Genomic DNA, 23,947 nt, shown 5'->3' with positions numbered 1-23,947 from the left:
TGCCACAGCATGGATTCTAATCCTAGAAGGGTAAACTGAGGTTCTGAACAGTGGCACAACCTTGCTGAAGTTGCAAAATTTATTAGTTCCCAAACTAAAGGTAAAGTAGGGTTTTCCTAGGCCCATGTGGAAAGCATTAGCTAACCCTCAACACTATCTTACTCCAATTCTGGCATTTGGGGCCCTTTTTAAGGCCCATTCCATCATCCATCTCTTTCCAGACATGCCCACCCTTGTAATGTCACAGAAAGCAACTTCAAATACCTTTGGAGGAGAGGGTTGGGGTGGGGAAAAGGGGGTGTTCATCACTCAAGGTCATGACAGGCTGCATACCAAGGCTGAGAGATCTTGGGCATAAAGTTACAGGGACAGAAGGTTGTGGTCTGACTCTGGCCTAGCCTCTGAGCCTGAGACAGAGCCTGATGACTTGAGTCAGTTTAATGGACTCTTCTGAAACAGGTCAGGCTCTTCTCGTAAAGGAAAGATTCTGTCAAGGCTTATTGTCCTTCAAGGTATCTCCAGATTTGTGGCTAAAACAGGGAAATGAGGCTACTAGTGCCAGGTCTGAGCCAGCATCGTAGCAAGGGATCCTAGACAAAACATTTATAGGCTGGGATCTCTTGGTGTACTGAACTGAGGTGCTTCATGACAAGCTTTCTTCTGGGCAGGAATTGGCTGGGAACTTGCCGGCTACCCCTGACAGAGACCATTTCTGAGGTGTATGAGCTCTGTGCCTTCCTGGACAAGAGAGATATCACCTATGAGCCAATGAAAGTGGCTCTGAAGACTCATCTGGAACCAAGGACTTTACCCCCCATGGATGTGTTCAGTAAATGAGAAAACTTCCGGGTTTGAGCTAACATCAGGGGAGGGCTAGGGGACTAGAGAGGAAAAGTAAATGGGCCAGGACCAGAAACTGTAGATGGGAGAGAAAGTCAAGCCAACAGCTATGGGTTCTCCCTAATGGGAGAATTTTGTAGGTGCTCTCTCTTTACTTTTTTTTTTTTTTTTTTCTTGTCGGTCGTGGGGCTTGAACTCTGGGCCTGGGGGTTGTCCTTCAGCTCTTCAGCTCAAGGCGAGCACTCTACCACTTGAGCTACAGCGCCACTTCTGGTTTTCTGGTGGTTTATTGGAGATAGGAGTCTCACAGTCTTTCCTGCCCGGGCTGGCTTTGAACCGTGATCCTCAGATCTCAGCCTCCTGAGTAGCTAGGATTACAGGCGTGAGCCACCAGCGCCTGGCTCTCCTTACTTCTAAGCCCAGAATTCATCTCAGAATAAAGAGACAGGCTTGCAACACAGCCTAGGGCTTCCCAGATCCCTCAGGACAAGCTGAGCATGACCCCAGGAGCCAACAGGCAGTATCATTTGTTTCTCACAAACACACAGAAATATCCCTAGGTCTCCATGTATCAGATAAAACAGGGGCAGGGGCTCAGGGAAAAATCTTGTTCCAATTATACAATGGTCAAGCTGAGTCTCCAATCTAAGTCCCAAATTAATGTTGTTTACTAGCTAACAAGCTTTTATTAACAAATTTTCTAGGCAAAGATTAAACTACATTATTATGATCCAGTACCACTCAGCACTTCCTGAGCACATACCATATACCTGGACAGGTAGAAACACTGTAGGTACAGAATTGAGTAACAAAGACTCAGTTCCTATCTTCCTAGAGCTCACAGCCTAATTTTATATGTTCTACTTCCTGGGCACATAATCAGGTTATATATCCACATCACAAATTAGAATGAGCCCTAAATATAGTTACCTGATGGAAAGGGTTCATCTTCCCATTATAGGTCCCTGTGACATGCATACAATGCATACCTAGAGCCTTAGTCGCTGTATAGAAATGACTGATTGTATGATATCTATCAAGCCATAAGGACTTAGCTCCAGGCTGGTGGCCACCTGAAAAGCTATATTTCCACAGCCCTTTTGTTTTTTGGGTTTTTCTTGTCAGTTGTGGGGCTTGAATTCTGGGCCTGAGCACTGTTCCTGAGCTCTTCAGCTCAAAGTTAGCACTCTACCACTTGAGCCACAGCACCACTTCCGGCCTTTTCTGCTTATGTGGTGCTGAGGAATCGAACCCAGGGCCTCATGAATACAAGGCAAGCACTCTGCCACTGAGCCACCTTCCCAGCCCCAGAGTTAGCTGTTTGTATACGTAAACAGGAGCATCCACCCAGCTTGCTTTTCTTTTCTTTTCTTTTCTTTTCTTTTTTCTTCCGGTTGTGGGCTTGAACTCTGTGCTTGGGTGCTATCCCTCAGCTCTTCAGCTCAAGGCAAGCACTCTACCCCTTGAGCCACAGTACCACTTTCGGTTTTCTATGGCTTATTGGAGATAAAGAGTCTCACGGACTTTCCTGCCCAGGCTGGCTTTGAAGCGTGATCCTCAGATCTCAGCCTCTTGAGTAGCTAGAATTACAGGCATGAGCCACTGGCACCCAGCTCCACCCAGCTTTCTTGAGGGAAGTGAGTCAAAGTGGCAGTGCTCTGGGGTTGGGTTTTTAGAGGGCTTCCTTGCTCACCCCAGGGTTATTAGCAGACCCTAAAAGTTGCCATTCTAAGCCCAGCTCACCCCCTAACAAAGCTAAATGGTGAGCAGTAGAGAAGGCTTGTGTCAGGAATTTCTGCTGTTTCTCAGAGTAGGCAACCTGATATGAATAATAAAGATATGAAGTCTTACCATGCAAACACTATTGCCTTACTCATTTCTCTTCTGGCCATATGATGTGTTCCCTTTCATTGTTTCCTATAGATGAGGAGTGGACAGCAGAGATCACTGTGTATTCCCCACAACAGATCGTCAAGGTTTATGTTGGAAGCCACTGGTATGCAACTACTCTGCAGACCCTGCTGAAGGTACTGCTGGCCCCAGCTACCCTCCTCCCCCTTTGATTTCCCCACCTGAGCTGCTCATACAGATTCCAGTAACTTTCTTAGAACCAGTACTTCCCCCTAGTACTTATCCCCTAGTACTTATCCTATGGATAGAAATGAAATGAGTAGCATGCTGGGAATTCTTCAGAAGTGTGAGTAAGGAGGAGGCCATTTCTGAGGAGCCTGGACCGAGGAGGTAGTGTAGGGTTCCAAATGCTAGTCAGGGGTAAGAGAGGTGTCTGGGGAGCAGGGAAAGTTGAAGCAGGAATGCTCTGCTTCTCATTATGGCTCCCTGTGGCCAACAAGACCAGCACATGGAAGTCCTAAAACCTCTCTGCTCTAAAGAGGTCAGGTAAAATGAAGTGAGAAATGACTAATCTGTTCTTTGTTAAAGACTCAGCCCTTGGGACTAACTGATTCTGGCATCCAATCCCCTTCAGTATCCAGAACTACTGTCCAATCCTCAGAGAGTGTACTGGATTACATATGGACAGACTCTGCTCATCCATGGGGATGGCCAAATGTTCCGACACATTCTCAACTTCCTGAGACTTGGAAAACTGTTTTTGCCATCTGAATTTAAGTAAGCAAAGCAAGATAAGCATACAAAGAAATCACCTAGGCTGATCCTTTCTTCTGTAACAAAGAAACCCCATTTGCAGCCTTCGGGGAAAGGGTTCTGTTATTTCCAATATGGATACTGTTGTTTGGGGCATCTCCACCCAGGTGTCCAGTCTGACATCTTCTTGATTGTAGGGAATGGCCACTCTTCTGCCAGGAGGTAGAGGAATATCACATCCCGCCCCTCTCAGAAGCTCTCATACAATGTGAAGCATACAAGTAAGAAAACTTCACTCAGGATTCCATGTTTGGGGTTTGAACCTTTACATTCCTCTTTGAAATACTAAGTCCTGCCTGCCAGTGGGACCTATTAACTGTGAGACTGAGGGAGTGAAATGGGCTCGGGCTTGGCCAACAACTTAAGCAAAATCTTTGTGAGCTCCCTTTTCTCTATCATTAACTCCCAAAAGGTAGACATAACCAATAAACTTGGCGAGAATTTTTCACCTACTAACCATCCCCCTTTGGTCTCCACAGGTCCTGGACCCAGGAGAAAGAATGTGAAAATGAAGAAGCTTTTCCCATCAGGAAACTGCATGTAGTGACAGAAGGACCAGGGTCACTGGTGGAGTTAGGTAGAGACGTCAAAGAAGTAAGTCCCAGCCTTATTTGGTTAGTGGTTTCCTTAAAAACAAAACAAAAAGCATACTGCTACCACCTTGGTGTTGGTGGTGCCTGCCTATAATCCTAGCAACTCAGGAGGCTGAGATCTGAGGATCCTGGTTCAAAGCCAGCCCGTGTAGGAAAGTCTCTGAGATCCTTATCTCCAATTAACAATTTTATAAAAAGCTGGAAATGTCACTGTGGCTCAAAGTCTAAAGCATTAACCTGGAGCACAAAAGCTCAGGGACTATGCCCAGGTGCTGAGTTCAAGCCCCAGGATCCGCACAAAACAAAAAAACAGAAACAACAACAACAAAAAAACCCACGACTACAGGGTTCAGGGGACAGACTCAGCTACTGAGAGGCTGGTGAAGTGAGAAAGCAGAACCTACATGGGTTCTTCTAGTTCCTACTAGTGCAGGAACTGGTTTCTTAACCTTAAGGAGGCCAAAGGATGTGTAAACCACTTGTGGCCTGGGGTGCTGATAATCTCTTATTAAAGTATGAGAGATCTCTGGGCTGGCACCACCTCCATTCAGACAGAGCAAAGCTGAAATTATGTCAGAGATAGGATGAAGTCTTGAAGAACCAGCTTTTAGGTCTTAGGGAGGCTCTGACAATGTAGAACAAACCCAGAGCTACTGTACTCCTTTCTCCTCAGACCACAGCCTGTATGCCTGTGGACTTCCAAGGCTGCAATGACAGGACTCCATGGAATAAAGCCAAGGGGAACCTGGCCAGGCCCAGTCAGATGGAAGAGGCTGAGCAGTACACCCGGACTGTCCAGGTCTCTCTTTGTCGAAATGCCAAGAGGGCAGGCAATCCTAGCACCTACTCACATTGCTCTGGTTTGTGTGCCAATCCTAGACACTGGGGGGCCCACCCTGAGAGTCCTCCCAAGAAGAAGTGCACCACCATTAACCTCACACAGAAATCTGAAACCAAAGACCCTCCTGTCACCCCCATGCAAAAACTCATCTCCCTGGTGAGAGAATGGGACATGGTCAATTGCAAACAGTGGGAATTCCAACCACTGACTGCCCCCTTAAGCAGTAACTTGGAGGAAGCTGCCCTGCATCTTCCCTCAGGAAGTGAGGCTGCTTCCCAGCCCAGCGCCTCAGCTACCTGGAAAGTCCATTCCATAGCCTCAGAGAAGGATCCAGGCCCACAGGCTGGGGCTGGAGCTGGAGCAAAAGACAAGGGCCCAGAACCAACCTTTAAGCCATACTTCCCCACAAAAAGAACTGTCACCCTTAAAGACTGGGGCAAGCAGAAGCCAAAGGAGAGAGGTGAGTCCTATTCCATTCTTTTTTTTTTGTCCTGGTCAGTCTTGGGGCCTGAACTCTGGGCCTGGGCACTGTCCCTCAGCTCTTCAGCTCAAAGCTAGCACTCTACCATTTGAGCCACAGCACCTCTTCCAGCTTTTTCTGCTTATGTGGTGCTGAGGAATCGAACCCAGGGCCTCATGTATGCAAGGCAAGCACTCTACCACTGAGCCACCTTCCCAGCCCTCCTATTTCATTCTTGACCTAAACTTCAATGGTAACAGAGAAGGAAAAACTCCTTGGCTAAAGCAATAGAGTGAGTTAGTGACAAAAGAGAGTCTAGAGTTCTACTTACTGATGCCAGCTCTGTGCCATGCAGGAGATGCTGGCACAAAGGTATGACAAGAGGTCACATGAGGTGATGACGACCTCTAGAAAGGAGCACCTGGAGGCTAGAGGGTGGGGATATGGCAGACAGGCAACATCTAGGGTGTTTGTGAACGCACAGGCCCTTTATCTAGCTGGAGGCCCAAATTCCCGTGCAAAAGCCTGAAGACGAAGTCATCAGGTCATGTCTTGTGGGTCGAGTTTAGGTTGGGATACTCTGTTCTGACTCTGAGTAGGGTGGGAAGTCTCTGGATTTTCAAAAACAGGCAAGTGGTCAGGTATGAACCCCAGGATATTTTGCTCAGGGGCAGAGGAAGGAGGTGATATGTTAGGCATGAGTGCATTCTAGGCTGGGTCAATGGAGTTCAGCAGTGGAAGGAGGCAGGGGAATGGAAGGGCCAAAGTTTCAGGCTTGGCTGAATACAAAGGTGGGCTCCTACTGAGCTGAGTAGATGACAGAAGGTAGATCTTAGTGAAAAGCAAACAGGGCATGTGAGATGCTGAGGGGATCCAGGTGGACAAGTGCAAGAGATAGGAGGATCTATGGAAACTGGCTGGAAACTGGCTGGCAGGAAGTGTACTGAGAACTGCCATACCAGGCAGTTCCCTCTGCTCTCTCAAATTCTACAGCACTGGCACCCTTCCTTCTAATGGATCAGGCTCTTCTAGGACTTTTCATTGGTTTATCAAGTGTTAGGGTGCCAAATTATCCATTCTTTCAGAGTGCAAAAACATAAAGAGCTGGCCCAAAAAGCACTTCTCAGTTTTATAGATTAACATTCTTCTATGGGGTTTGTACCAGCCTTAAGACTAATCTTAGTTCAACAATAGAGTCCCTTGGAGTTCTGAGATTCAGTACTTGCAATAATATTGGGCTATAAAAAGGAAAGGCCACAACAGTGACCTGAGTGCTACTTCTGAGAAGCTGGAGGCCTCTAGATGGTTGGGGTGATTGAATGTACTGGTCTGTCACCAGAGGTGCCCTCTCTGCTTCGGCTCTGAGTCTCAGCTCTTAAGCCTAAGGAGAGCTCCCTCCCCTTGTTGTTACAGAAAGGCCTACACCTGAGCAGCCTTTGCCTACTGTGGGTGGTGTGGACAATCCGGGGATCATCCTCAAAGTGACTCACCCTCCTGTGGTGGGTAGTGATGGCTCCTGCATGTTCTTTGAGGATAGCATCATCTATACCACTCAGATGGACAGCTTCAGACACACGCCACTCACAACCATCCCCCAGACTCAAGGTAAGGCTCTGGAGCCCGGCCTGGCCATGTACCTCCCCAGTGTATGTTACGGAACAATGTCCTTGGGAGCATTATGTCTTCCCATCCCCACAACTGTCTCTAACATCATAGCTATGGACAGATGTAGCCATATTGACTCTCCCTCTTCCACAGAGGTAACCTTCCTGAGTTTCTCTTTGTCTTGGGAAGAGATGTTTTATGCACAGAAATGTCACCGCTTCCTGACAGACATCATCCTGGATTCCATCAGGCAAAAGGACCCCAAAGCTATCACAGCCAAAGTGGTCTCCTTAGCAAACCGGCTGTGGGTATGTGACAGGCCCCAGGCCTTGGGACACCTTGTACCTTCTCTACCTGTCCCCCTACTCCAGTAGTAAGTGGTAGAATATAAGTGGATGCAAGCCGTAATGGGAAGTGGGGAAAAGAAATGAGGAGCAGGGGGTGGCAGAAAGTACAGGGTTAAGAAGGCAGGGCCGTTGCCTGGACAGAGCTGTGGCTAAGAGGCAGATTTGGAGTACCTACCCCAAACCCCTGTAGCTCCTGCAGGCCCAGTGAAGTTCTTGCTCTGCATGTCATTCTGAGGGGCTGGGAAATGCTTGCAGCCCTGCCTGACCATGGGCTCTCCCAGCAGACCCTGCACATCAGCCCCAAGCAGTTTGTGGTGGATCTGCTGGCCATCACTGGCTTCAAGGATGACCGGCATACCCAGGAACGCCTGTACAGCTGGGTGGAGGTGAGACTCACCTGCACCCCAATGGAAATGGCAACTCTATGGATACTGTCTTGCTGCCCAAGAGCCAGGCCAATAATATTCAACACATTAAGCAGGTAGCTAGGCCACTGATCCCTGACTCAGGGAAGGAGAAATGATGAACAAAATTAACCAACCAAGAGTAGTCAAAAAGTGAAAACATTTAGGATCTTGGATTTGATAAACTGTCCTCCAATGATACCAAGTAGCCTTCACCAATAACAACCTTGGCCACACTTACGTAAGCAGGTCATGTGAGGCCAAGCCCATGAGCACCGGAGTCAGGGCTTCCCAACTAGTGATACTGACTTCACTGTGATGACTTTAGCCATGATGTCATCATTCTTCATACTTAAGCTGCTTCAAAGCATTTTTTTGTAAAGGAAAACTTATTCAAGAAAGGGAAGTGGAGCCAGGCACCAGTGGCTTACGCCTGTAATTCTAGCTAGTCAGGAGGCTGAGATCTGAGGATAGAGATTCAAAGACAGCCTGGGCAGGAAAATCCATGAGATTCCTTTTTTTTTGGGGGGGGGGAGGGTCCGGTCGTGGGGCCTGAACTCTGGGCCTGGGCGCTGTCCCTCAGCTCTTCAGCTCAAGGCTAGCGCTCTACCACTTGAGCCACAGCGCCACTTCCTTCCAGCTTTTTTCTTTTTGCTTATGTGGTGCTGAGGAATCAAACCCAGGACCTCAGGCATGCAAGACAAGCACTCTACCACTGAGCCAACTTCCCAGACCCCCACTGAGCCACCTTCCCAGCCCCCATGAGATTATTATCTTCAATTAACTACCAGAAAACCGGGATTGGTGCTATGGCTCAAGTGGTAGAGCACTGGCCTTGAGCTGAAAAGCTGAGGGACCACGCACAGGCCCAGAGTTCAAGCCCCATGACTGACCAAAAAAAAAGCAAAAAAGAAAGAAAAGTAGGGAAGTGGAGTTGGGGCTCAAGTAATAGAGCCAGCCTTGAGTAAAAAAGCTGAAGTAGAGCATAGAGGCTGAGACCCTTAATTCAAGCCCCAGTACTGGCATACAACATACACACATGCATGTGCATGCACATATATACACACACAGTAAAATATATTCAAAAATGATCAAGCTTTTTTTTTGGGGGGGGGGTTAGTCGTGGGGCTTGAACTCTGGTCCTGGACGCGGTCCCTCAGCTCTTCAGCTCAAGGCAAATGTTCTACCACTTAAGCCACAATGCCACTTCTGGTTTTCTGGAGGTTAATTGGAGATAAGAATCTGATGGACTTTCCTGCCCGGGCTGGCTTTGAACTGTGATCCTCAGATTTCAGCTTCCTGAGTAGCTAGGATTACAGGTGTGAGCCACCAGTGCCCAGCTGATTTTTCTTTTTTGATCTGATAAAATTTAAGTATTATAGATAGGAAAGATTTAGCTAATTTCTCATTAACTTGGCATTGCCATACCAAGTGTATTGTTACAATAGCACTCACTTAACTTAAACACACTAGTACCCTTACTAACAGGTCTCTGGATTGCCTATTACTGGCAAAAATGAAGTCAGCATATATAGCCAGAAAGTGGAAATCAGTAACAGGCAAAACATTCTTGGCCAGCTGGTCATTCTGCCCACTTCCCATGAAAGCCGCAACCCTGTGAGATGCCTTTGAGCAGAACTTTGCCTACAGCATCAAAGGCCCCTAACAATGGGGCTTTCCCTATCCCTGCTTCCAAATAGATGGGAAAATCTCACCCACATGGAGACAGAATAAGGCAAGTGGCCTGGAAATCAGGGATAAGACAAGTCTTTCCTTGCAGCTCACACTGCCTTTTGCCAGGAAATATGGCCGCTGTGTGGACCTGCTCATCCAAAGGGGCCTGTCTAGGTCTGTCTCCTATTCTGTCCTGGGCAAATACTTACTACAAGAGGGCTAGAATGCCCAGAGTTGCTGTTTCCCAAGCCCCAAACCCATCAACATTTTAACTGGATTAATTCCAAGAATGCATGTGCTTAGCCATGGGTACAAATCAGTTTTTTTTTTATTATAAACAAATAAAAGAGTAAATCACAAATGAAAGGCATAGACTCTTTTGAGACACTAGTGGCTTATTGACTAATAAGATAACAGTAAACTTTAAATGAAAACTGTTCAAAAGGCATCACATCAAAATAACCAAACTGTCTAGAAAACAAGAGGCTGGGCCTGACAGGGGAGGCAAGGGCAAAAGCCCTTCAGAGGTGGGCTTGCCCCTTAGTCTGGGGAGCCTGAGTTTAAGGCAAGAGGTTAGAACGCACCTGCTGTGAACCCAGCTTGCACCTGTGTCCCTCCTGAGAGCTAGGGGCAGCCCAGTCACTGCCTAGAGCACTACAGTACCCCACCAGCCGAGAGTTTAGAAATATCCTTTGTGCCAGACTGTCCCTAATTTACAATTAGAGTGGGAGCTAGAAGGGACCAAGAGGAGGAGACGTGGAGGCAAGAACCTATGATCATAGTAGTTGTTTAGTCCCTATAGCCAGACACCTCTAAAGAGGCCCCAGGCTAGTCCATGGATGGTCACAGCATCAGAAAGGGTAGTCAACACGGCTGTACAGGTGGAAAGGAGGTAGCTCTGGTACTGGTCATGCCTTGGTCACAGCAGATCCAGAGAAGTGATGTTTCTTGGAGGTCCTGACTACTGGATCATCTTCGAGCCTGGGCTCAGACCTGTAGTTCCAGGCCAGGTATGAATGCCTGCTTCCCTGGTTCTGGGACAGGGAGGTCTCTGGGAAATGACTCTGTGCCTCCCTCTCTCCAGCTGTCCTCCATTGGCCAGAGAACCAGGGTAGGGTACAGGAACTAATGGATACAAGACAGAAAGATAGCACTTACATAGTACAGGTCCTCAAGGCCTCTGCTCAGGGCCTGCCCTGACACGCAGCTGCTGTCAGAGCCACTGGAACCACTGGCTGATGGGCACTGGGATGAGACCTCTGAGTCTTCAGGAGCTAGAGAGAGGGACTGGGTGAGTTTCAGTAGGGGAGACCCAGAAAGCCACACCTCCTGTGTCTAGATAAGCCTTGACATACTCAAAGAGGGCTGGCTGCCCAGCTCTGCCTCAGTCTCCAGTGCGGCTTCCTCTGGGAAGTTGGGGGGATACAGGGGCCAGCGGACGCCCAGAGGAGTTGGATCTCTATACAGATGCAAGTTGAGAGAACCCAGCACAGAGCAGGAGGCACGGTCTCCAGGAAGCGTGCTTGTGGCACCCACGTAGGGGCTGTCATAGTCCAATGGAGCCACAGCAATGGAGGCCCGAGAGCGAATTTCTATGTTAAGAGAGAGAGTCAAGTTGAGACAGGTCCTAGGTCAGAACCCTGTCTTGCCTGAGGTCTCCAGGGCAGTACAGGCCAGGGCTGACAAAGGTCCACTGCCTCCTGCACAGTTTTCCTCACCCCCACCTCCTGTCCCCTCCTGCCCACTACCTCGACCCTTCAGGACATAGTTGATGTTGCGGTCGTTGATAGCTTCCTCGCTGGGGGCAATGTCCCGGAAGGCCTTGTTCCCCACACCCATGGACACCATCTCAGCCATGCGCACCTCTGAGTGGAGAGTAGACATAAGTGAGGCCTAAAAGTCTTTCTTTGTATACCCATATCCTGTGGATTACTGTCCTGTGCCCTGAGCCTTTCTGGTGCCAGGTTTTCTCCTCCCAACCATTCCTAAGGTAGGTTCTATAATGCCTTTGTAGAGGTGAGGCTCTGGATGCCTAAAGAAGTTAATTATTTCCCCAAGTTAGACAGTGGTTGCAGGACTGGCTGACTTTGAACTTTTTTCTCTTGCAATGGTGGCTGCCACAGGGCCTTCTCCCCTTTCCCACGCTCTTCTGGGTTCTTAAGTCCTCTCTGGATCCCTACAAGACATCTATCCATATACCCTGTGGGGAGGGAAGTGCAGGGTAAAGTAAGAGTCAGGACTCACCCTTGTTGTGGACAGCCTGCCTCCAGAGCAGGCGAGAGATGTCAGCTGTCCAGGCCTGCTTGGTAGCCAAGCTGGAGGCCTGCAGCACAAAGGTGTCCTTGGCCTTGCGGCGTCGGAACCAAATCTCAAAACGCAGTTTGCTATCCCCACAGCATTCAGTAAGGCCCAGGTCTGCCATCTGTATGGCCAGGGCAGAGGGGCTTGGTAAGGCATGAGTGAGAATTGGGGACTGGCACAGGGTGGGGGCAGGATCCGGTCCGCCTACCTTAAAGGAGCGCTTATAGGTAAACACGTCAACACCTGTGGGCCCATGGCGAGGCTTGCTGAAGAGCAGCAGTTCCTCAAAGAGGAAAACACGACGCAGGGATTTGTGGCGCCCACTGCGCACCACAAACTCATCCTGTCGCACCAACTGCCCCTGTTCTTTTAGGTTAACCTGTAAAGTTGGGGCCTAGTGGGTGCCTGATCCCTCCTACACCCATAGCACCTGCCCACCGTGGCCTGGGATGACTCACATCACAGCCCTGGATGGCATCCATGGCTAGCAGGTCATTGCCGTGTCGTAGTTGGAAGTGCACGAGGTTCTGGGCAGCTTGCAGGGCACTCAGCTCTTGTACAGGGCCCCCGCAGGCCCGGGCCAGCTCCTGCAGCAGCAGTGCATACTTGCTCATGCGCTGGATGGGCTTTAGCAGGTAGGAGGCTAAGTCCAGCCGGTCTCCCAGGGCTTGCTGCTTGTCCTACCAGGTAGGTGGGAAATCACTGAGTTTCAGTATGCCACCTACCTTCCCCCTCAAACAGTTTTGGGCCTTCCTACCTTGAAGAAGGCATGACCATAGCTGGTCATCAGGGCATCAGAACGAGGTTTATTCTTGCTGTAGAGTGCGTACATCCCAAACTGCACCCTCTACAAAGACACATGGTCAGGTCAGGTGCAAAGGCTACCCCTACCCCTATCCCAGGCAAACCACTCTTTTGGCTTGAGATAACTAAAATGTCAACAGATGGTTCTCAGAGGGATCCTTCCACAGATACTGCTTTGAATAAGCAAGAACAGGCACAGTGAAGATGAGGCAGGCCCTCTGTGAAAGCAGTCTCCTCAAATAGCCTCTGCATTCAGCTCTGTCCCTCCATGGCTCTGAGACAATCTCTGGTATTACCTTACCTCAGACCATCTTCCCTCACTACATTCAGCCATGCTCACCATGACTGGCAAGCTTTGGACTGGCTCTTTCCTGGTGTGGAACTCATTCTGGTTCCTCTAGCCTAAGTTCAAATACCCACTGCCATACCAGTACTTCATGTTATCTGTCCTGCTTCTTTTCCTAGCCCCAAGTATAACCTAGAATGATTTTTTCATGTGTCTCCCCTATATAAATAAAAATACCCTGAGACTCTGGGACCTTGTGGATCTGACTCTTCGCTGTACCTAGCACAGGACAACAGCTCATTGTGGGGGGAGGGGAGATCATCAGCCAGACCTCGGTGGCTTACATGGCGCAGGAAGGCATAGGCCACTCGGGGAGGATGCCTGGTGCAAGCCTCCAGTTCACGAAGGAAAAAATGGGAATGGAAGTCCCGCAGCTTCTCCAGGTTGCCAAAAAGGTGGGCACGCTGGCCTCGGAGGCCCTGAGGCACATCGGGGCGATCCAGCTCAGGGAAATAGTTCTCCATGGTATAGTCAAGAGCCCGGACATATTCCCGTTCTGTGGCCACCATCTCTGCCAGCACAAGCTGAAGCCTGCCAGGGAAGAAGAGTCAGGACCCAAGATATCTTCCTTCCACGACCCTCCCTGACATGCCCACTGCCTGTACCTGTTGGGGCTCCTGAGGTCAGAGCTGCCTGGTGGAGACACAGTGGAGGGCTGGGTACCTCCTCCAGACTCTGGTACATGGCAGGCAGTAGCAGTGGTGGGGCTGCCAGGTGGAGGCATAGTTGAGGATGATCTGAGCTGGGCACCTCCTCCAGACTCTGGTCTGTGGCAGGCAGTGACAGTGGCTGCTCGGTGACAGTGGTGCACAGCCTCTCGGAGACTCTGGCCCAGGTTCTGGTCAAAGCTGTAGGACTTCCTCAGGGGAGGGGTGGCAGGTACAGTGGGGACCTGGCTGGCACACAAGCTAGCTGTGCTGCCTGTTGGTAGTGACTTCAGCGCAGCCTCTAGCTTCTGGTCTAGGGCCAGCCATGTATCCTGGCACCGGGTCCAGGCCCAGCGGCATTCCTGGCGGATGCCCTCTGAGCCCAGGCCTGTAGCCAGAGCCCACATTTTCCGGAAGTGAGCAGGAGGTAAGTCAGGGTTCTTGGTCCAGTGCAGCTGCAGCTGCTGCAGCACAACACCTGGGCGCTCCTGTTCCAGCTCTGCCAATACCTGCTGGCCCGCCTCAGCCCATGTTGAGGCCTGCAACATCAAGGCCACATGGGCATAAGAGGGGGACCTTGGAGAGTCTGCCACACCTTCTATCCCTCTACCCACTCTACTTCCAGGAGGCTGACTCCAGGCTAGTGCTTAGATTTTAAGATCAGACTGAAGGCAAAGAAAGAGAACAGATAACAGGAAAAGCTCAGGCTATGGGTGGAGCTGGGGCAGCCCTTTCCTCAGCCCCAATGACCAAAGAGCCAGGGACAAGGAAGCTCACCCACCCACCTGCTTGAGGAACTCAGAGAGCTTCTGGGCATCTGCCAGCCGCTGGCGCCTCTGGGCCAAAGCCCTAGAGAATTCTGTCAGCTGGGCTTTCAGGGCCAGAAAGCGTATTCCAGGGGGACCCAGCTCAGCAGCTTCCTGGCCAGCCAGGGACTGCAGGAACTTCTCACTTTGCCTGACTTGCTCCTGGAAAGAAAGACTGCACTCAGCTAGCTCAGGCCTGGGAGTCTGGCCCTGAACTTAGATCTTTCCTATTGACATCTCCATGTCACTAAGTCTAAAGGTGGAAAACCATCTTCCACCTACTCCATCCTACACAGCCCCCTCTCAAGCCTTCTGAGTCCACTTCTCAGCAGCACTCAGTCTTCTCTCTCCTGGGCCCCAACTCCTCCTACCCTCCTGACCCTCCTTGTCCTCAGTTATTCCAGATGTTCTCCTTTCCTTAACTGGGTTCATAAGGACAGTGTGCTCTCCTCCAGGCAATCTTATGTGATCACACCCTAAAGATCATTTCAACCCCCACAAAATGGCCCTCTACATCCTGACTCCAATCCCAAAGGCCTTCCTTTTCACTCCTTCCCAGCCATCTCAAAAGCACACCGATAAGCTGGGTGCCTATAATCCTCGTTACTCAAGAGACTGAGATCTGATGATCACAGTTCAAAGCCAGCCCAGGCAGAAAAGTCTGTGGGACTCTTATCTCCAATTAACCACCAGAAAACCAGAAGTGGGGCTGTGGCTCAAAGTGGTAGAATGCTAGCCTTGAGCGGAAAAAGCTCAGGGACAGCACCCAAGCCCTGAATTCATGCCCTACAACTGGGGGCAGGGAGGGGGGTGGAGGGGACCACACCTGTGACCTGACTTAGAAATGCCCTTCCTTAGATTCTCCTCATCCCCTAGAACTTCCTAGGAACAGCACCCACTCATCTTTACAACTGCCTTTTCCACGTGGATGCATCAGCAAGTCCTATAAACTTTGCGAGTCCATCTCCCTGCACACCCACCATCCTGTCCAGAAAAAGCACTAGAGACAATCCTCTCTACCTGCAGATCCCACATGGATTCAATTAATCTTACACTGGAAATGTTTGGAGGGAAAAAACAGTCCTGTAAGCCATGTGTCAGTGGCTCACGCCTGTAATCCTAGCTGCTCAGGAGGCTGAGATCTGAGGATCACAGTTCAAAGACTGAACAGGAAAGTCTGAGAAACTCTTATCTCCAATTAACTACCAAAAAGCAGAAATGGTGCTATGGTTTAAAGTGGCAGAGCATTAGCCTCGAGCACAAAAGCTCAAGGCCATTGCCCAGGTCCTACATTCAAGTCCCACAAACAGTACAAAAAGAAAAAAAAAATCTGAAGAAATAAAAACTTCTTTTCCCTGTCCTTATTCCTTAAATAGTCTTATATATATATACATAGCACATACACAATACCAGGTATAATTAATCTAGAGCAGGTTTAAAGTATATAGAAGGATATGTGTTGGTTATATAAAATACTATCCCATTTTTGTTGTGTTTTTTTTTAATGGAGTTTTAAAAAGAAAATTTCTGGGTGCTGGTGGCTCACTCCTGAAATCCTAGATACTCAGAAGGCTGAGATCTGAGGATTGCAGTTCAAAGCCAGTCCCAGAAGAAAAGTCCCTGTGAGACTTTCTTCTCTAGTTAACCACTGGAGCACTATCCTTGAGTGCAGAAGCTCAGGAACAGCACCAGACCCTGAGTTCAAGCCCCACAACTGACAAAAAAAAAATTATATGAGGAACTTGAGTATCTGCAGATTTAGGATTTAGATTTAAGGTAGGTCATGGGACCCATTCTACACACACACACACACACACACACACACACACACACACACACACGTGTGAATACATTTTCCACTGTGTCTCTTCACTGGACTTCCACACCCACCCTACAAGACAAAGTGCGCACAGAAACCAAGAATATCTTCCTGGAATATGGAACTGACTATGAAACTTTCTTGCCCAAACTTTTCACTGTAACAGGGTGCAGTGATCAGCTTCATCTCATCTCTCCTGCTTCACATTTCAACCTCACTGGCTTTATAGTTTCTCAGGAACATATTTCCTCCTGACAACGGATCTGCAAACATGTTAGGCTGGGTGCTGGTGGCTCATGCCTGTAATCCTAGCTATTCAGGAGGCTGAGATCTAAGGATCACAGTACAAAGCCAGCCTGGGAAGGAAAGTCCGTGAGACTCTCATATCGAATTAACCACCAGAAAACCAGAAGTGCTGCTGTGGCTTAAGTGGTAGAGCACTTGCCTTGAGCTGAAGAGCACTGAGACAGCACCGAAGCCCAGAGTTCAAGCCCCATGAATGACCAAAAAAAAAAAAAAAAGCTATTTCCCAGCCTAAAATGACCATTTCCAAGCCTCTTCCATCTGTTTGACCCCAAATTATCCTTCAACTTTCAGCTTTAAAAGTCCCTCCAAAATGTTTCCTAAAACACCTGCTAGATCAGGTCTTTGCTCCGAAGGCAGGGAGAGGCACTGCACTGCTTCTCTCCAGAGTTCTTACCTCTGTCTGAAAACATGTATGACTATGAGCCTGGGTTCTAACGGATCTCCTCTGCTGCTTGGTGAGCTCCAAGAGAACTGGATAGACTGGCTTGTTTTCACTCACTCCTGCCATCCTAGGCCCTGGTCAAATGCCTCAATCCCTCCAGAATGAACTATGTCCAAATTTACCTGGGCCACTTGGTCCAGTTCTTGAAAAGGGCCTTGGGCTTGGAGCAGCATGTCCAGTGAGGGTTCGCTTGGCTCTTCCAGGCCTGGCCAGCCTACCTCCTGTAGCCACACTTCAATCTGGATAGACATAAGCAGGGAATGGTGAGAATAGATGCTGTGGGGAGGCGGGGGGGGGGTCACCCTGGAAATCAACAGCAGCTGGCTCTGAACAAATGGTTCCCACCTGGTGCAGCCCACCCTCCTGGGCCTCCAGTGTTTGGAGCAGCTCAAAGGCTTGTATCCGCTGGTTGCTCTGCAGGGTCAGCTGGTGCAGCAGTCCATCCACTTGGCCATACAGCTCATCAGCCTTGTCCACTGCTGGCCTACATAGGGTATATGTGCTACTTGGTACCTTGTGGGTCCTCTTACTCAATTCCACCCTGCCCTGAGACTCATAATCCTGGCTAGTACTGAGCCAGCCAGTTGAGTGCTCGGCAAGATATGGTGAGCAGGATCTGGGAGCTGGGTTTGTACCTACCTATAGTCTGGGCTCAGGGTCATCTCTGAGACCTGCTTCAGCCAAGCCAGTTCCAAGCCCCCTTGGCATTGTAGCCATGCCAGCTGTGGTGAGTCTAATACCTGCTGCATCAGGATTTGAGCCTGCTGTAGCAGCTGACCAACTTCCTATGATTAAGGGCAACAGGCAACGGTGGACATGGGAGACAACAAGGAAGGAGTCTAAGAACATTCAGAGGTATGAGAAGGGGACACTCACTCCAGGTGCCATGGGCTGGGGCACAGCCTTCATTCTCTCAATGGCCTCCTGAAGCAGGGCACAAACCACCTGACAGCTCTGCAGTAGGGCTTCCAGACGCTGTGAGGAGGGGCAGGCATGATTAGTGGGCAGTGCTGGTTCCAGGCCACTGCAGCCAGCTTTACTCAGGCTGACTCAGGAGAGCTCCTCTGCAGACCGGGCCCTACACAACTCCCTTGTACTCTGCCGCCCCTGGTGCACTGACCAACCGGAAATCCAGCCAACTCTGGTGACAGTAAGGCAGGTGTCCTCCAAGCGAAGTGGGCAACACAGCAGTGGGGATGTAGGTCAGTAAGGTCTGATGGGAAGGCAGCTGCTCCAACTAAGAAGAAGGTGTTAGGAGCCAGAGTTGGTTGGAGAAGAACCTACCTCCACCGCAATCACCCTCGCTCCTTACCTTAAGCCCTGAAGGCACTGCCTCTGGCATCTTTCCCACTAGCAGTATCCTGTGTACAGATCCTGGAGCTGCTTCCTGCAAGGAATCAGAGCTCAGCCCCACCACCAACTCTTAAAGGAATGAAATGGAGCCACACTCCTGTACTCACTTGTAGTTTCCTGAGCCCCCAGAAGAGAGAAGAACTCGGGGAAGAAATTCGAGCATCAACTACTACAGTCAGTCCTAGGGCCTGTACTTCGGGCCTAAAAGGATGAGCTTTATTTTAATATCCGATTTCCAAACCCTGAAAATGCTGGCTCAAAGTCAGTCCTCCAACCACTTCCTCCAAACCTGGGGATTCCTCGCAGGTAGAGCAGGAGGCAGATGAGTTCATGGCTGTTGCACTTGGGGTGAAGCCAGGCTGAGCTGTTGGCGCACAGCAGCAGCACTGCTCGGCCTTCTACATCCCGAGTCCCTGGGGAGATGAGATAGTAAACACCCACCCAATGGAGGCGCCCTTCTTCCATCACTACCAGACTCTCCCAGCTACCTGGCAAGGCAGCCATGCCACTGGCCAGCAGCTCCCAGGTGAGGTCTTGGGCTAGGAGGCAGTCAGAAAGCTTAGGAACGCTGGATCCACTGGGGTCTTGAGAAGGGAAATGGCCTGGGTCATTGTTGGACCCCTACCCATAGGCCAGGGCTACAGGCTGAGTAGAGTCAGAGACTTCACAAATCTCAACACCTACCCCCAGGTATAGCCATCCTTCCTAAGGCCAGCCTTCCTTACCTGCCTTCAGTAGCTTTGATGAAGTCTCTGGTAGAGGGTCTCCAAGGTCCACAGCGTTGGACAGCAAGCCTCCAGCAACAAAGCTAGCTGGCAATGTCCCACCCAGACCCTCGCCCCTTACCACACCTCCCCCTCCATTGTCACTTTCATCTTGAGCTAGGTTGAGATGGGAGGACATGGGACTCAGAAGGCTCTCCATTCCAGTGAGGGCTGGCTCCTCTGACTGGACTGAGGAGCCTCCTAATGTAGTCCTCTGGCCATCTCCTGACCCGTCCACTGCCCTTGGTTCTGGAGGTGACCGCAGTTCCCTGGATAAGGGGCTGTCCTGTAGCTTTTTGCTCTGAGCTGCCCCTGCAATTGGTCTTGAAGGACGGGGGACCTTAACCTGTATCTGAGTAGCAGGGTCCTCCTTCTCCTCCCAAGCATCCCTGAAACTGCACACAGCAAACCTCCAGTCTGTGGCATGGCCCTGGGAATCTCGGGACACGTTCCCATCCTCCAAGGGCCCTGCCATCACCCGGTGCTAAGAATTGGTCGGTCTGCTCTGGGCAAATGAGCCAGTGACTGGGCACCAGTGTAAAGGAAAAGCCGAGCTCATCCAGGAACTGGATTGAAGATGGTCTGGCAGTCCTCCAGCGGCAATGCAGGCAGGGCGCCCTAGGCCATAGAAGGTGCCAGAACCCAGGGAATGCCGTGGCTGTTGGAGTTCGGGCCTGCGGAAGAAGAACACCAGGGGGTGAGGATCTCCCTTGGGGCTCAGACCCGCGTCGCGCTCCCATGAGTCTTTGCACGGTGGGGGCCCCACCGTCGGACACGCCCTCACGCCCCGGCTTCGCAGGCCCTCCAGACCCCAGCAGGCCCCAGTCACGGCGCGGGGGCTGGTGCGCGCCTCCTTCGCCCATTACCTGCACTCAGGGAACAGTGAAGTCGAGGAAGCTGCGCAGCTGGACCCCTCGAACTCACCGCGGCCTCGACGGCAGGTACAGCGCGGCCGCCGGGCGTTCACGGACGCCGCCTACTGGTGGAAGAGAGGAAGGACGAGGCCACTATGGGCGCCCGGCGTTGCTGCTCCCCCTAGGGGCCGGAGGGCAGAGTCACAGCTCAGCCCGTAGGTCCCGATGGCAGGAAAACGCGACGGCGCCGAAGCTCAGCGCGCGACCGACCCCTCCCCGGGGGCACGCGGCTCCCCACCCCCGGCGCCCTGCGGACTCGGCGCGCCCTCCCTCGGCTGCGCCCAACGGCTGCTCCGCGCTCCGGCAGCGACGCCCCTCGAGGGTGAGCGGCGGCTGGCTCCCGGAGGGTGGGCGGGGGCTTGCGGGCCGCTTTGGCACGCGCCGAGGAAGTCTCGGTGGGCGCCCCGCCTTGCCACCGTGCCGGGTAAGATCTGCCCCTTTCCTCGGGCGAAACGACGCGTACTTACTCCTGTCGACGCCCAAATCTGGTCCCAAGAAGACAAGTGTGGGCCCAAGAGTTTCTGGAGGCTTCTAGAGGCAGACCCTTAAGCCCGGAGCAGCTCCTGGCGGCTTCTGGGAGCCCCTGGGGGTATCTTCCTGAAGGATGGGAGCGAGGGGCACCGTGCTGCATCCCCACCTCCCTCCTGATCTCCAAGTTCTCCCACTCAAAGAAAGGATGGTACCGGTTCAGGGTGCAAATCTGGCCCCGTACTAATTAGCTTGCCTTCTGCCAGATTCGAGATAGGTCCTTAGCACCAGCAAAACAAAAACAAAACACCTTTGTCATTGAGATTGAGACAAGATACCACGCCCTGAAGGTGCTGTTACTTGGGCTGGAAGGTGGAGGAATCATCTGTGAGGCCTCAGGGATGGGAACGGACCCCAGGCCTGGCGGAATCCACCAGACACACACCCCCCCCCCCCCCCCCCCCGCTTTGCTTTCCCTGGAACCTCTCCCCTCCTCCCCCCAGCCCCAGAGTCCAGCTAAATAGACCAATGCTGAGTTTCTTGTCTTGGAACCTGAGAAAACATCCTAGGCCTGGCTCCACTCACCTGTTGAGGTTGCTCCAGGGATTCTCTTCCCTTTGTACCTCACTTTCCTCACCTGTTTAAAAAGAAAAAAAAAAGTTATTCTTTTTCTCCTGGGATTGCAGATGGACCAAGACAGACTGTCTGTGTTCATTCCCTGTCCCATCATTCCACCCTCTGGGATCTTGAAATCATGAAAGGCACTTGGATAGTTGTGAAATTCCTCCAAGCACTGAAATTTGGGGTCCCTTCATTACATGTGAGCTTGTACTCACATATATTTTGTGGGGAGATTGGGGTGGGGGTGGGGCTACAGCAGAGCCAGGCCCTTGGTCCCTGGAGGAGAGCACAGTGGGTAATGCCTTCTGGATCCTAAGGAAGGAATCCTCTTCATGAACATAGACACGAGCAGCAGCCACAGTAGGAATGCGGCTGCCTGCCCATCCCAGCACCCAGCATCCAGACCCCCAGGCAGATACTGAAGAGGAACAAGGAACTAGGGCTGTGTTCAAAATTGTCCTGCTCCAACCTCAGCTCCAACCCCCCAGCCAGAACTTTCTTCCCTCCCTCCTTTGGCCTCACTGAGCATTGGGTCCAACCTTGGCTCCTTCCTCAGCTCTGTCCCAGGGCCACCCCCACTGAGTCACTGATTCTCCCTCCCTCCCCCATCCACTATCCACTCCCACCCAGCAGCCAGGCCCCTCAGGAGCCCTAAGAGGAACCTGCTGGCAGGAACACATACCCTCCCAGTGCCAGAAGCAAAGAAGAGGCTTTGGCAGGTTCTGGCTGACCCTGGCCTCTGGGCACAGCAGGCAGTCAGGGGAGGCACAGACAGGCTGAGATAGAGGCAGGGCTCGGCCCTGGTTTCCCCACTCCACATAGAATGTGCATGGTAAGCAAACTGCATGTTGTCCACTTCTGTACTTCCAGCACCAATGGGCCTGTACAGGACCTGGCACAGAATGTTGGGGGGAAGGGTCTGAGTCTGGTCACACTGCTCCTGCCTTCCTGAGGCTCCTCATCGGTGGGACACCTGAAAACCAGAGTCACAGATGAAGCCAGATTCAGAGGCTCAGACAGAAAGGGAGACAGAAGAGACCGAGAGCTGCAGGATACACAGTACCAGGATGGCAGAGATACAGAGAGAAACAGGGACAGACTGAAGCCCAGTGGGGACCATTGAGGGGCTAGGCCGGGAGCCAACCTGGGGTGGCTGACCACAGTAGGTTCTGTGGGCTGAGCTTGCAAGACTGAGCAGTGACTCACGGAGCCCATCTCTGTGGCTCTTCTAGCAACTGAATCTACTCACAGCAGCCTTTTCCACTGAGATCATAAAATTCGAATGGACTGCCCCTTCTCCACCCTTCACTCAGCCTTCCATTCTTTGCTAACAGGAATCAATCAGAAGTATGTGAGCTGGGAGAAGGGGAGGCTTAGTGATAAAAGACCCATAATAATTTCCTTCACTGCATCCCAAACCTTCCAGTCCTCTTTCACCTTTGGCCTAAATAAACTTGAGCTTCCAGACTTCAGTAAAAGTCCAAATGACTTTCTGACTCCAGACTCCAGAGGCATCAGAGCCCAGTTCCTAGACTGGTTGGGAAAACACAGTTGATTATAAGTCTTGTCTCCTACTGTCTCCTCTGCCTGGAAGAGCCTTGCCCATCAGCCCTAACCAAACTCCTTCCTACGAGGCCTGGATACAACACCTCCTCCTTCTGGAAGCCCTCCCCTCCCCCATCTTGTCCCACCAGCTGGCTACTAGTTCTCCCCCTGTACAACAGAACCTCCTTGTCTTCTCAGTCCTGTAAGCTGTGCTCACCTGCTTTCTGTCGTCCGTAGATCTGATGATTCAGGACCTTTGGTGTAGGCCCAGGAATCTGTATTTTGACAAGCTTGCCAAACACTAAATTCTGGAAATAGCTACCTGCTGTCCCCAGCAGCAGCCTCTTCACCCACCGTGGACTGCTGGAGCTGCCTCCCAAAGCCTTCATTCTCTAGCCTTTCTAGTATTTACCTTCCAACTAGATTTCCATACAATTTTCACTTGGAGCCAGCCCCAGACACTGTATAGTAGTATGAGCAAGCACGTGTGCATGTACACACATGTACACTGACCTCCTGGAATCCTTCTACGAACTTCTCAAGGCCCCTTGACATTTCATGCACCTTCAGCCAGGCCTAGGACAGGTTTCTTCCCATTTTGCCATTAATCCTGGCAGGAACCTTATGAAGAAGTATGATTGCTCTCCCATTTTACAGATGAGAAAACTGAGTCTCAACGAGTTTAATAACATGCCCCAAATGACATAACTGGTGAATGACAGCTGGCACTAACTCCAGGCTGTTAACTACTAATTAACGACCAGTCCTTACTATTACTGCCCTATAAGCAACTTGAAGACAAAACCACTCTCCTTTGCTTCATGTTTTTCCCCTATTGCAGAAGCGGTGACTGTTCGTTGATCCAATCTGTAACCTTAAAAGTATACCAAGCTCCTTCAGATCCATAGAGATGGAAAGGTGTAGTGCTGGGGATGCTAGGGAGAGAGAAGTAGACTGATCATGGGTGCGGGGCTTGTTTTAGTTATGATGGGAACATTCTATGCTTAGAATATGGTGAGAATAAGGATGCTATTCTAAAACACACACACACACACACACACACACACACACACACACACACAATGGGACTGGGATTTGGGGGATGCTATCTAGAAATTTGTAGGCCCCACACTACCATGTTTTGAATCATGGACACTCAGGGTGACAACTCTCTTGAGATTGCCTTCCCAACTGCCACATACAAAAGAACACTTCTATACATTTGTCCCACACCTGCCTCTGGATTTTCCAGAAATGCTTCTGTGGCTTCAGGTGTGGTAGATGCATTTTTGGGAGCTTAGACCTTGATCCCTGGGGTTGCTCTTCCTGCTGGATCTCCACATTATGTCGATTCCCAATTCTGTGACTCAAAAGCCCATACAG

The 23,947-nt window shown here is 50.8% G+C and overlaps 2 protein-coding genes across 6 annotated transcripts in view; one reads left to right on the top strand and one right to left on the bottom strand.

The window, feature by feature from the left end:
- LOC138806993 (BTB/POZ domain-containing protein KCTD19) overlaps positions 1 to 9,789 on the top strand; it is a 29,622-nt gene extending 19,833 nt beyond the window's left edge. For all 5 annotated transcript variants that reach the window (XM_069992537.1, XM_069992539.1, XM_069992536.1 and 2 more), the window contains exons 7-16: positions 669 to 829; positions 2,764 to 2,867; positions 3,326 to 3,468; positions 3,642 to 3,725; positions 3,984 to 4,098; positions 4,771 to 5,398; positions 6,812 to 7,003; positions 7,157 to 7,311; positions 7,635 to 7,736; positions 9,535 to 9,789. In XM_069992537.1, the coding sequence (XP_069848638.1) occupies positions 669 to 829; positions 2,764 to 2,867; positions 3,326 to 3,468; positions 3,642 to 3,725; positions 3,984 to 4,098; positions 4,771 to 5,398; positions 6,812 to 7,003; positions 7,157 to 7,311; positions 7,635 to 7,736; positions 9,535 to 9,651 (1,801 nt within the window). In that variant the 3' untranslated portion in view covers positions 9,652 to 9,789. The remainder of the gene's footprint in view (positions 1 to 668; positions 830 to 2,763; positions 2,868 to 3,325; positions 3,469 to 3,641; positions 3,726 to 3,983; positions 4,099 to 4,770; positions 5,399 to 6,811; positions 7,004 to 7,156; positions 7,312 to 7,634; positions 7,737 to 9,534) is intronic.
- An 89-nt stretch (positions 9,790 to 9,878) lies between these two features.
- On the bottom strand, positions 9,879 to 19,491 carry LOC138807096 (puratrophin-1-like). Its single transcript, XM_069992681.1, has 22 exons — positions 18,978 to 19,491; positions 18,741 to 18,836; positions 18,542 to 18,665; positions 18,360 to 18,453; positions 18,212 to 18,286; positions 18,020 to 18,136; positions 17,776 to 17,874; positions 17,539 to 17,684; positions 17,245 to 17,383; positions 17,022 to 17,138; positions 14,312 to 14,494; positions 13,591 to 14,065; positions 13,485 to 13,512; positions 13,164 to 13,410; positions 12,487 to 12,576; positions 12,188 to 12,409; positions 11,938 to 12,108; positions 11,673 to 11,850; positions 11,177 to 11,293; positions 10,784 to 11,020; positions 10,587 to 10,702; positions 9,879 to 10,421 (listed from the first exon to the last, which is right to left on the bottom strand). Exons 1-22 carry the CDS (start codon positions 19,489 to 19,491, stop codon positions 10,416 to 10,418), a joined length of 3,591 nt encoding a protein of 1,196 aa, XP_069848782.1. The 3' UTR covers positions 9,879 to 10,415.
- Between the last annotated feature and the right edge of the window lie 4,456 nt (positions 19,492 to 23,947).

This window comes from Dipodomys merriami, unplaced genomic scaffold, assembly GCF_024711535.1.
Source record: "Dipodomys merriami isolate MVZ:Mamm:240054 unplaced genomic scaffold, mDipMer1.0.p SCAF_41, whole genome shotgun sequence".
NCBI classification, from domain to species: Eukaryota; Metazoa; Chordata; class Mammalia; order Rodentia; family Heteromyidae; genus Dipodomys; species Dipodomys merriami.
Note: the sequence above shows the minus strand (reverse complement) of the source record. Positions and strands in the feature narration are given on the sequence as shown.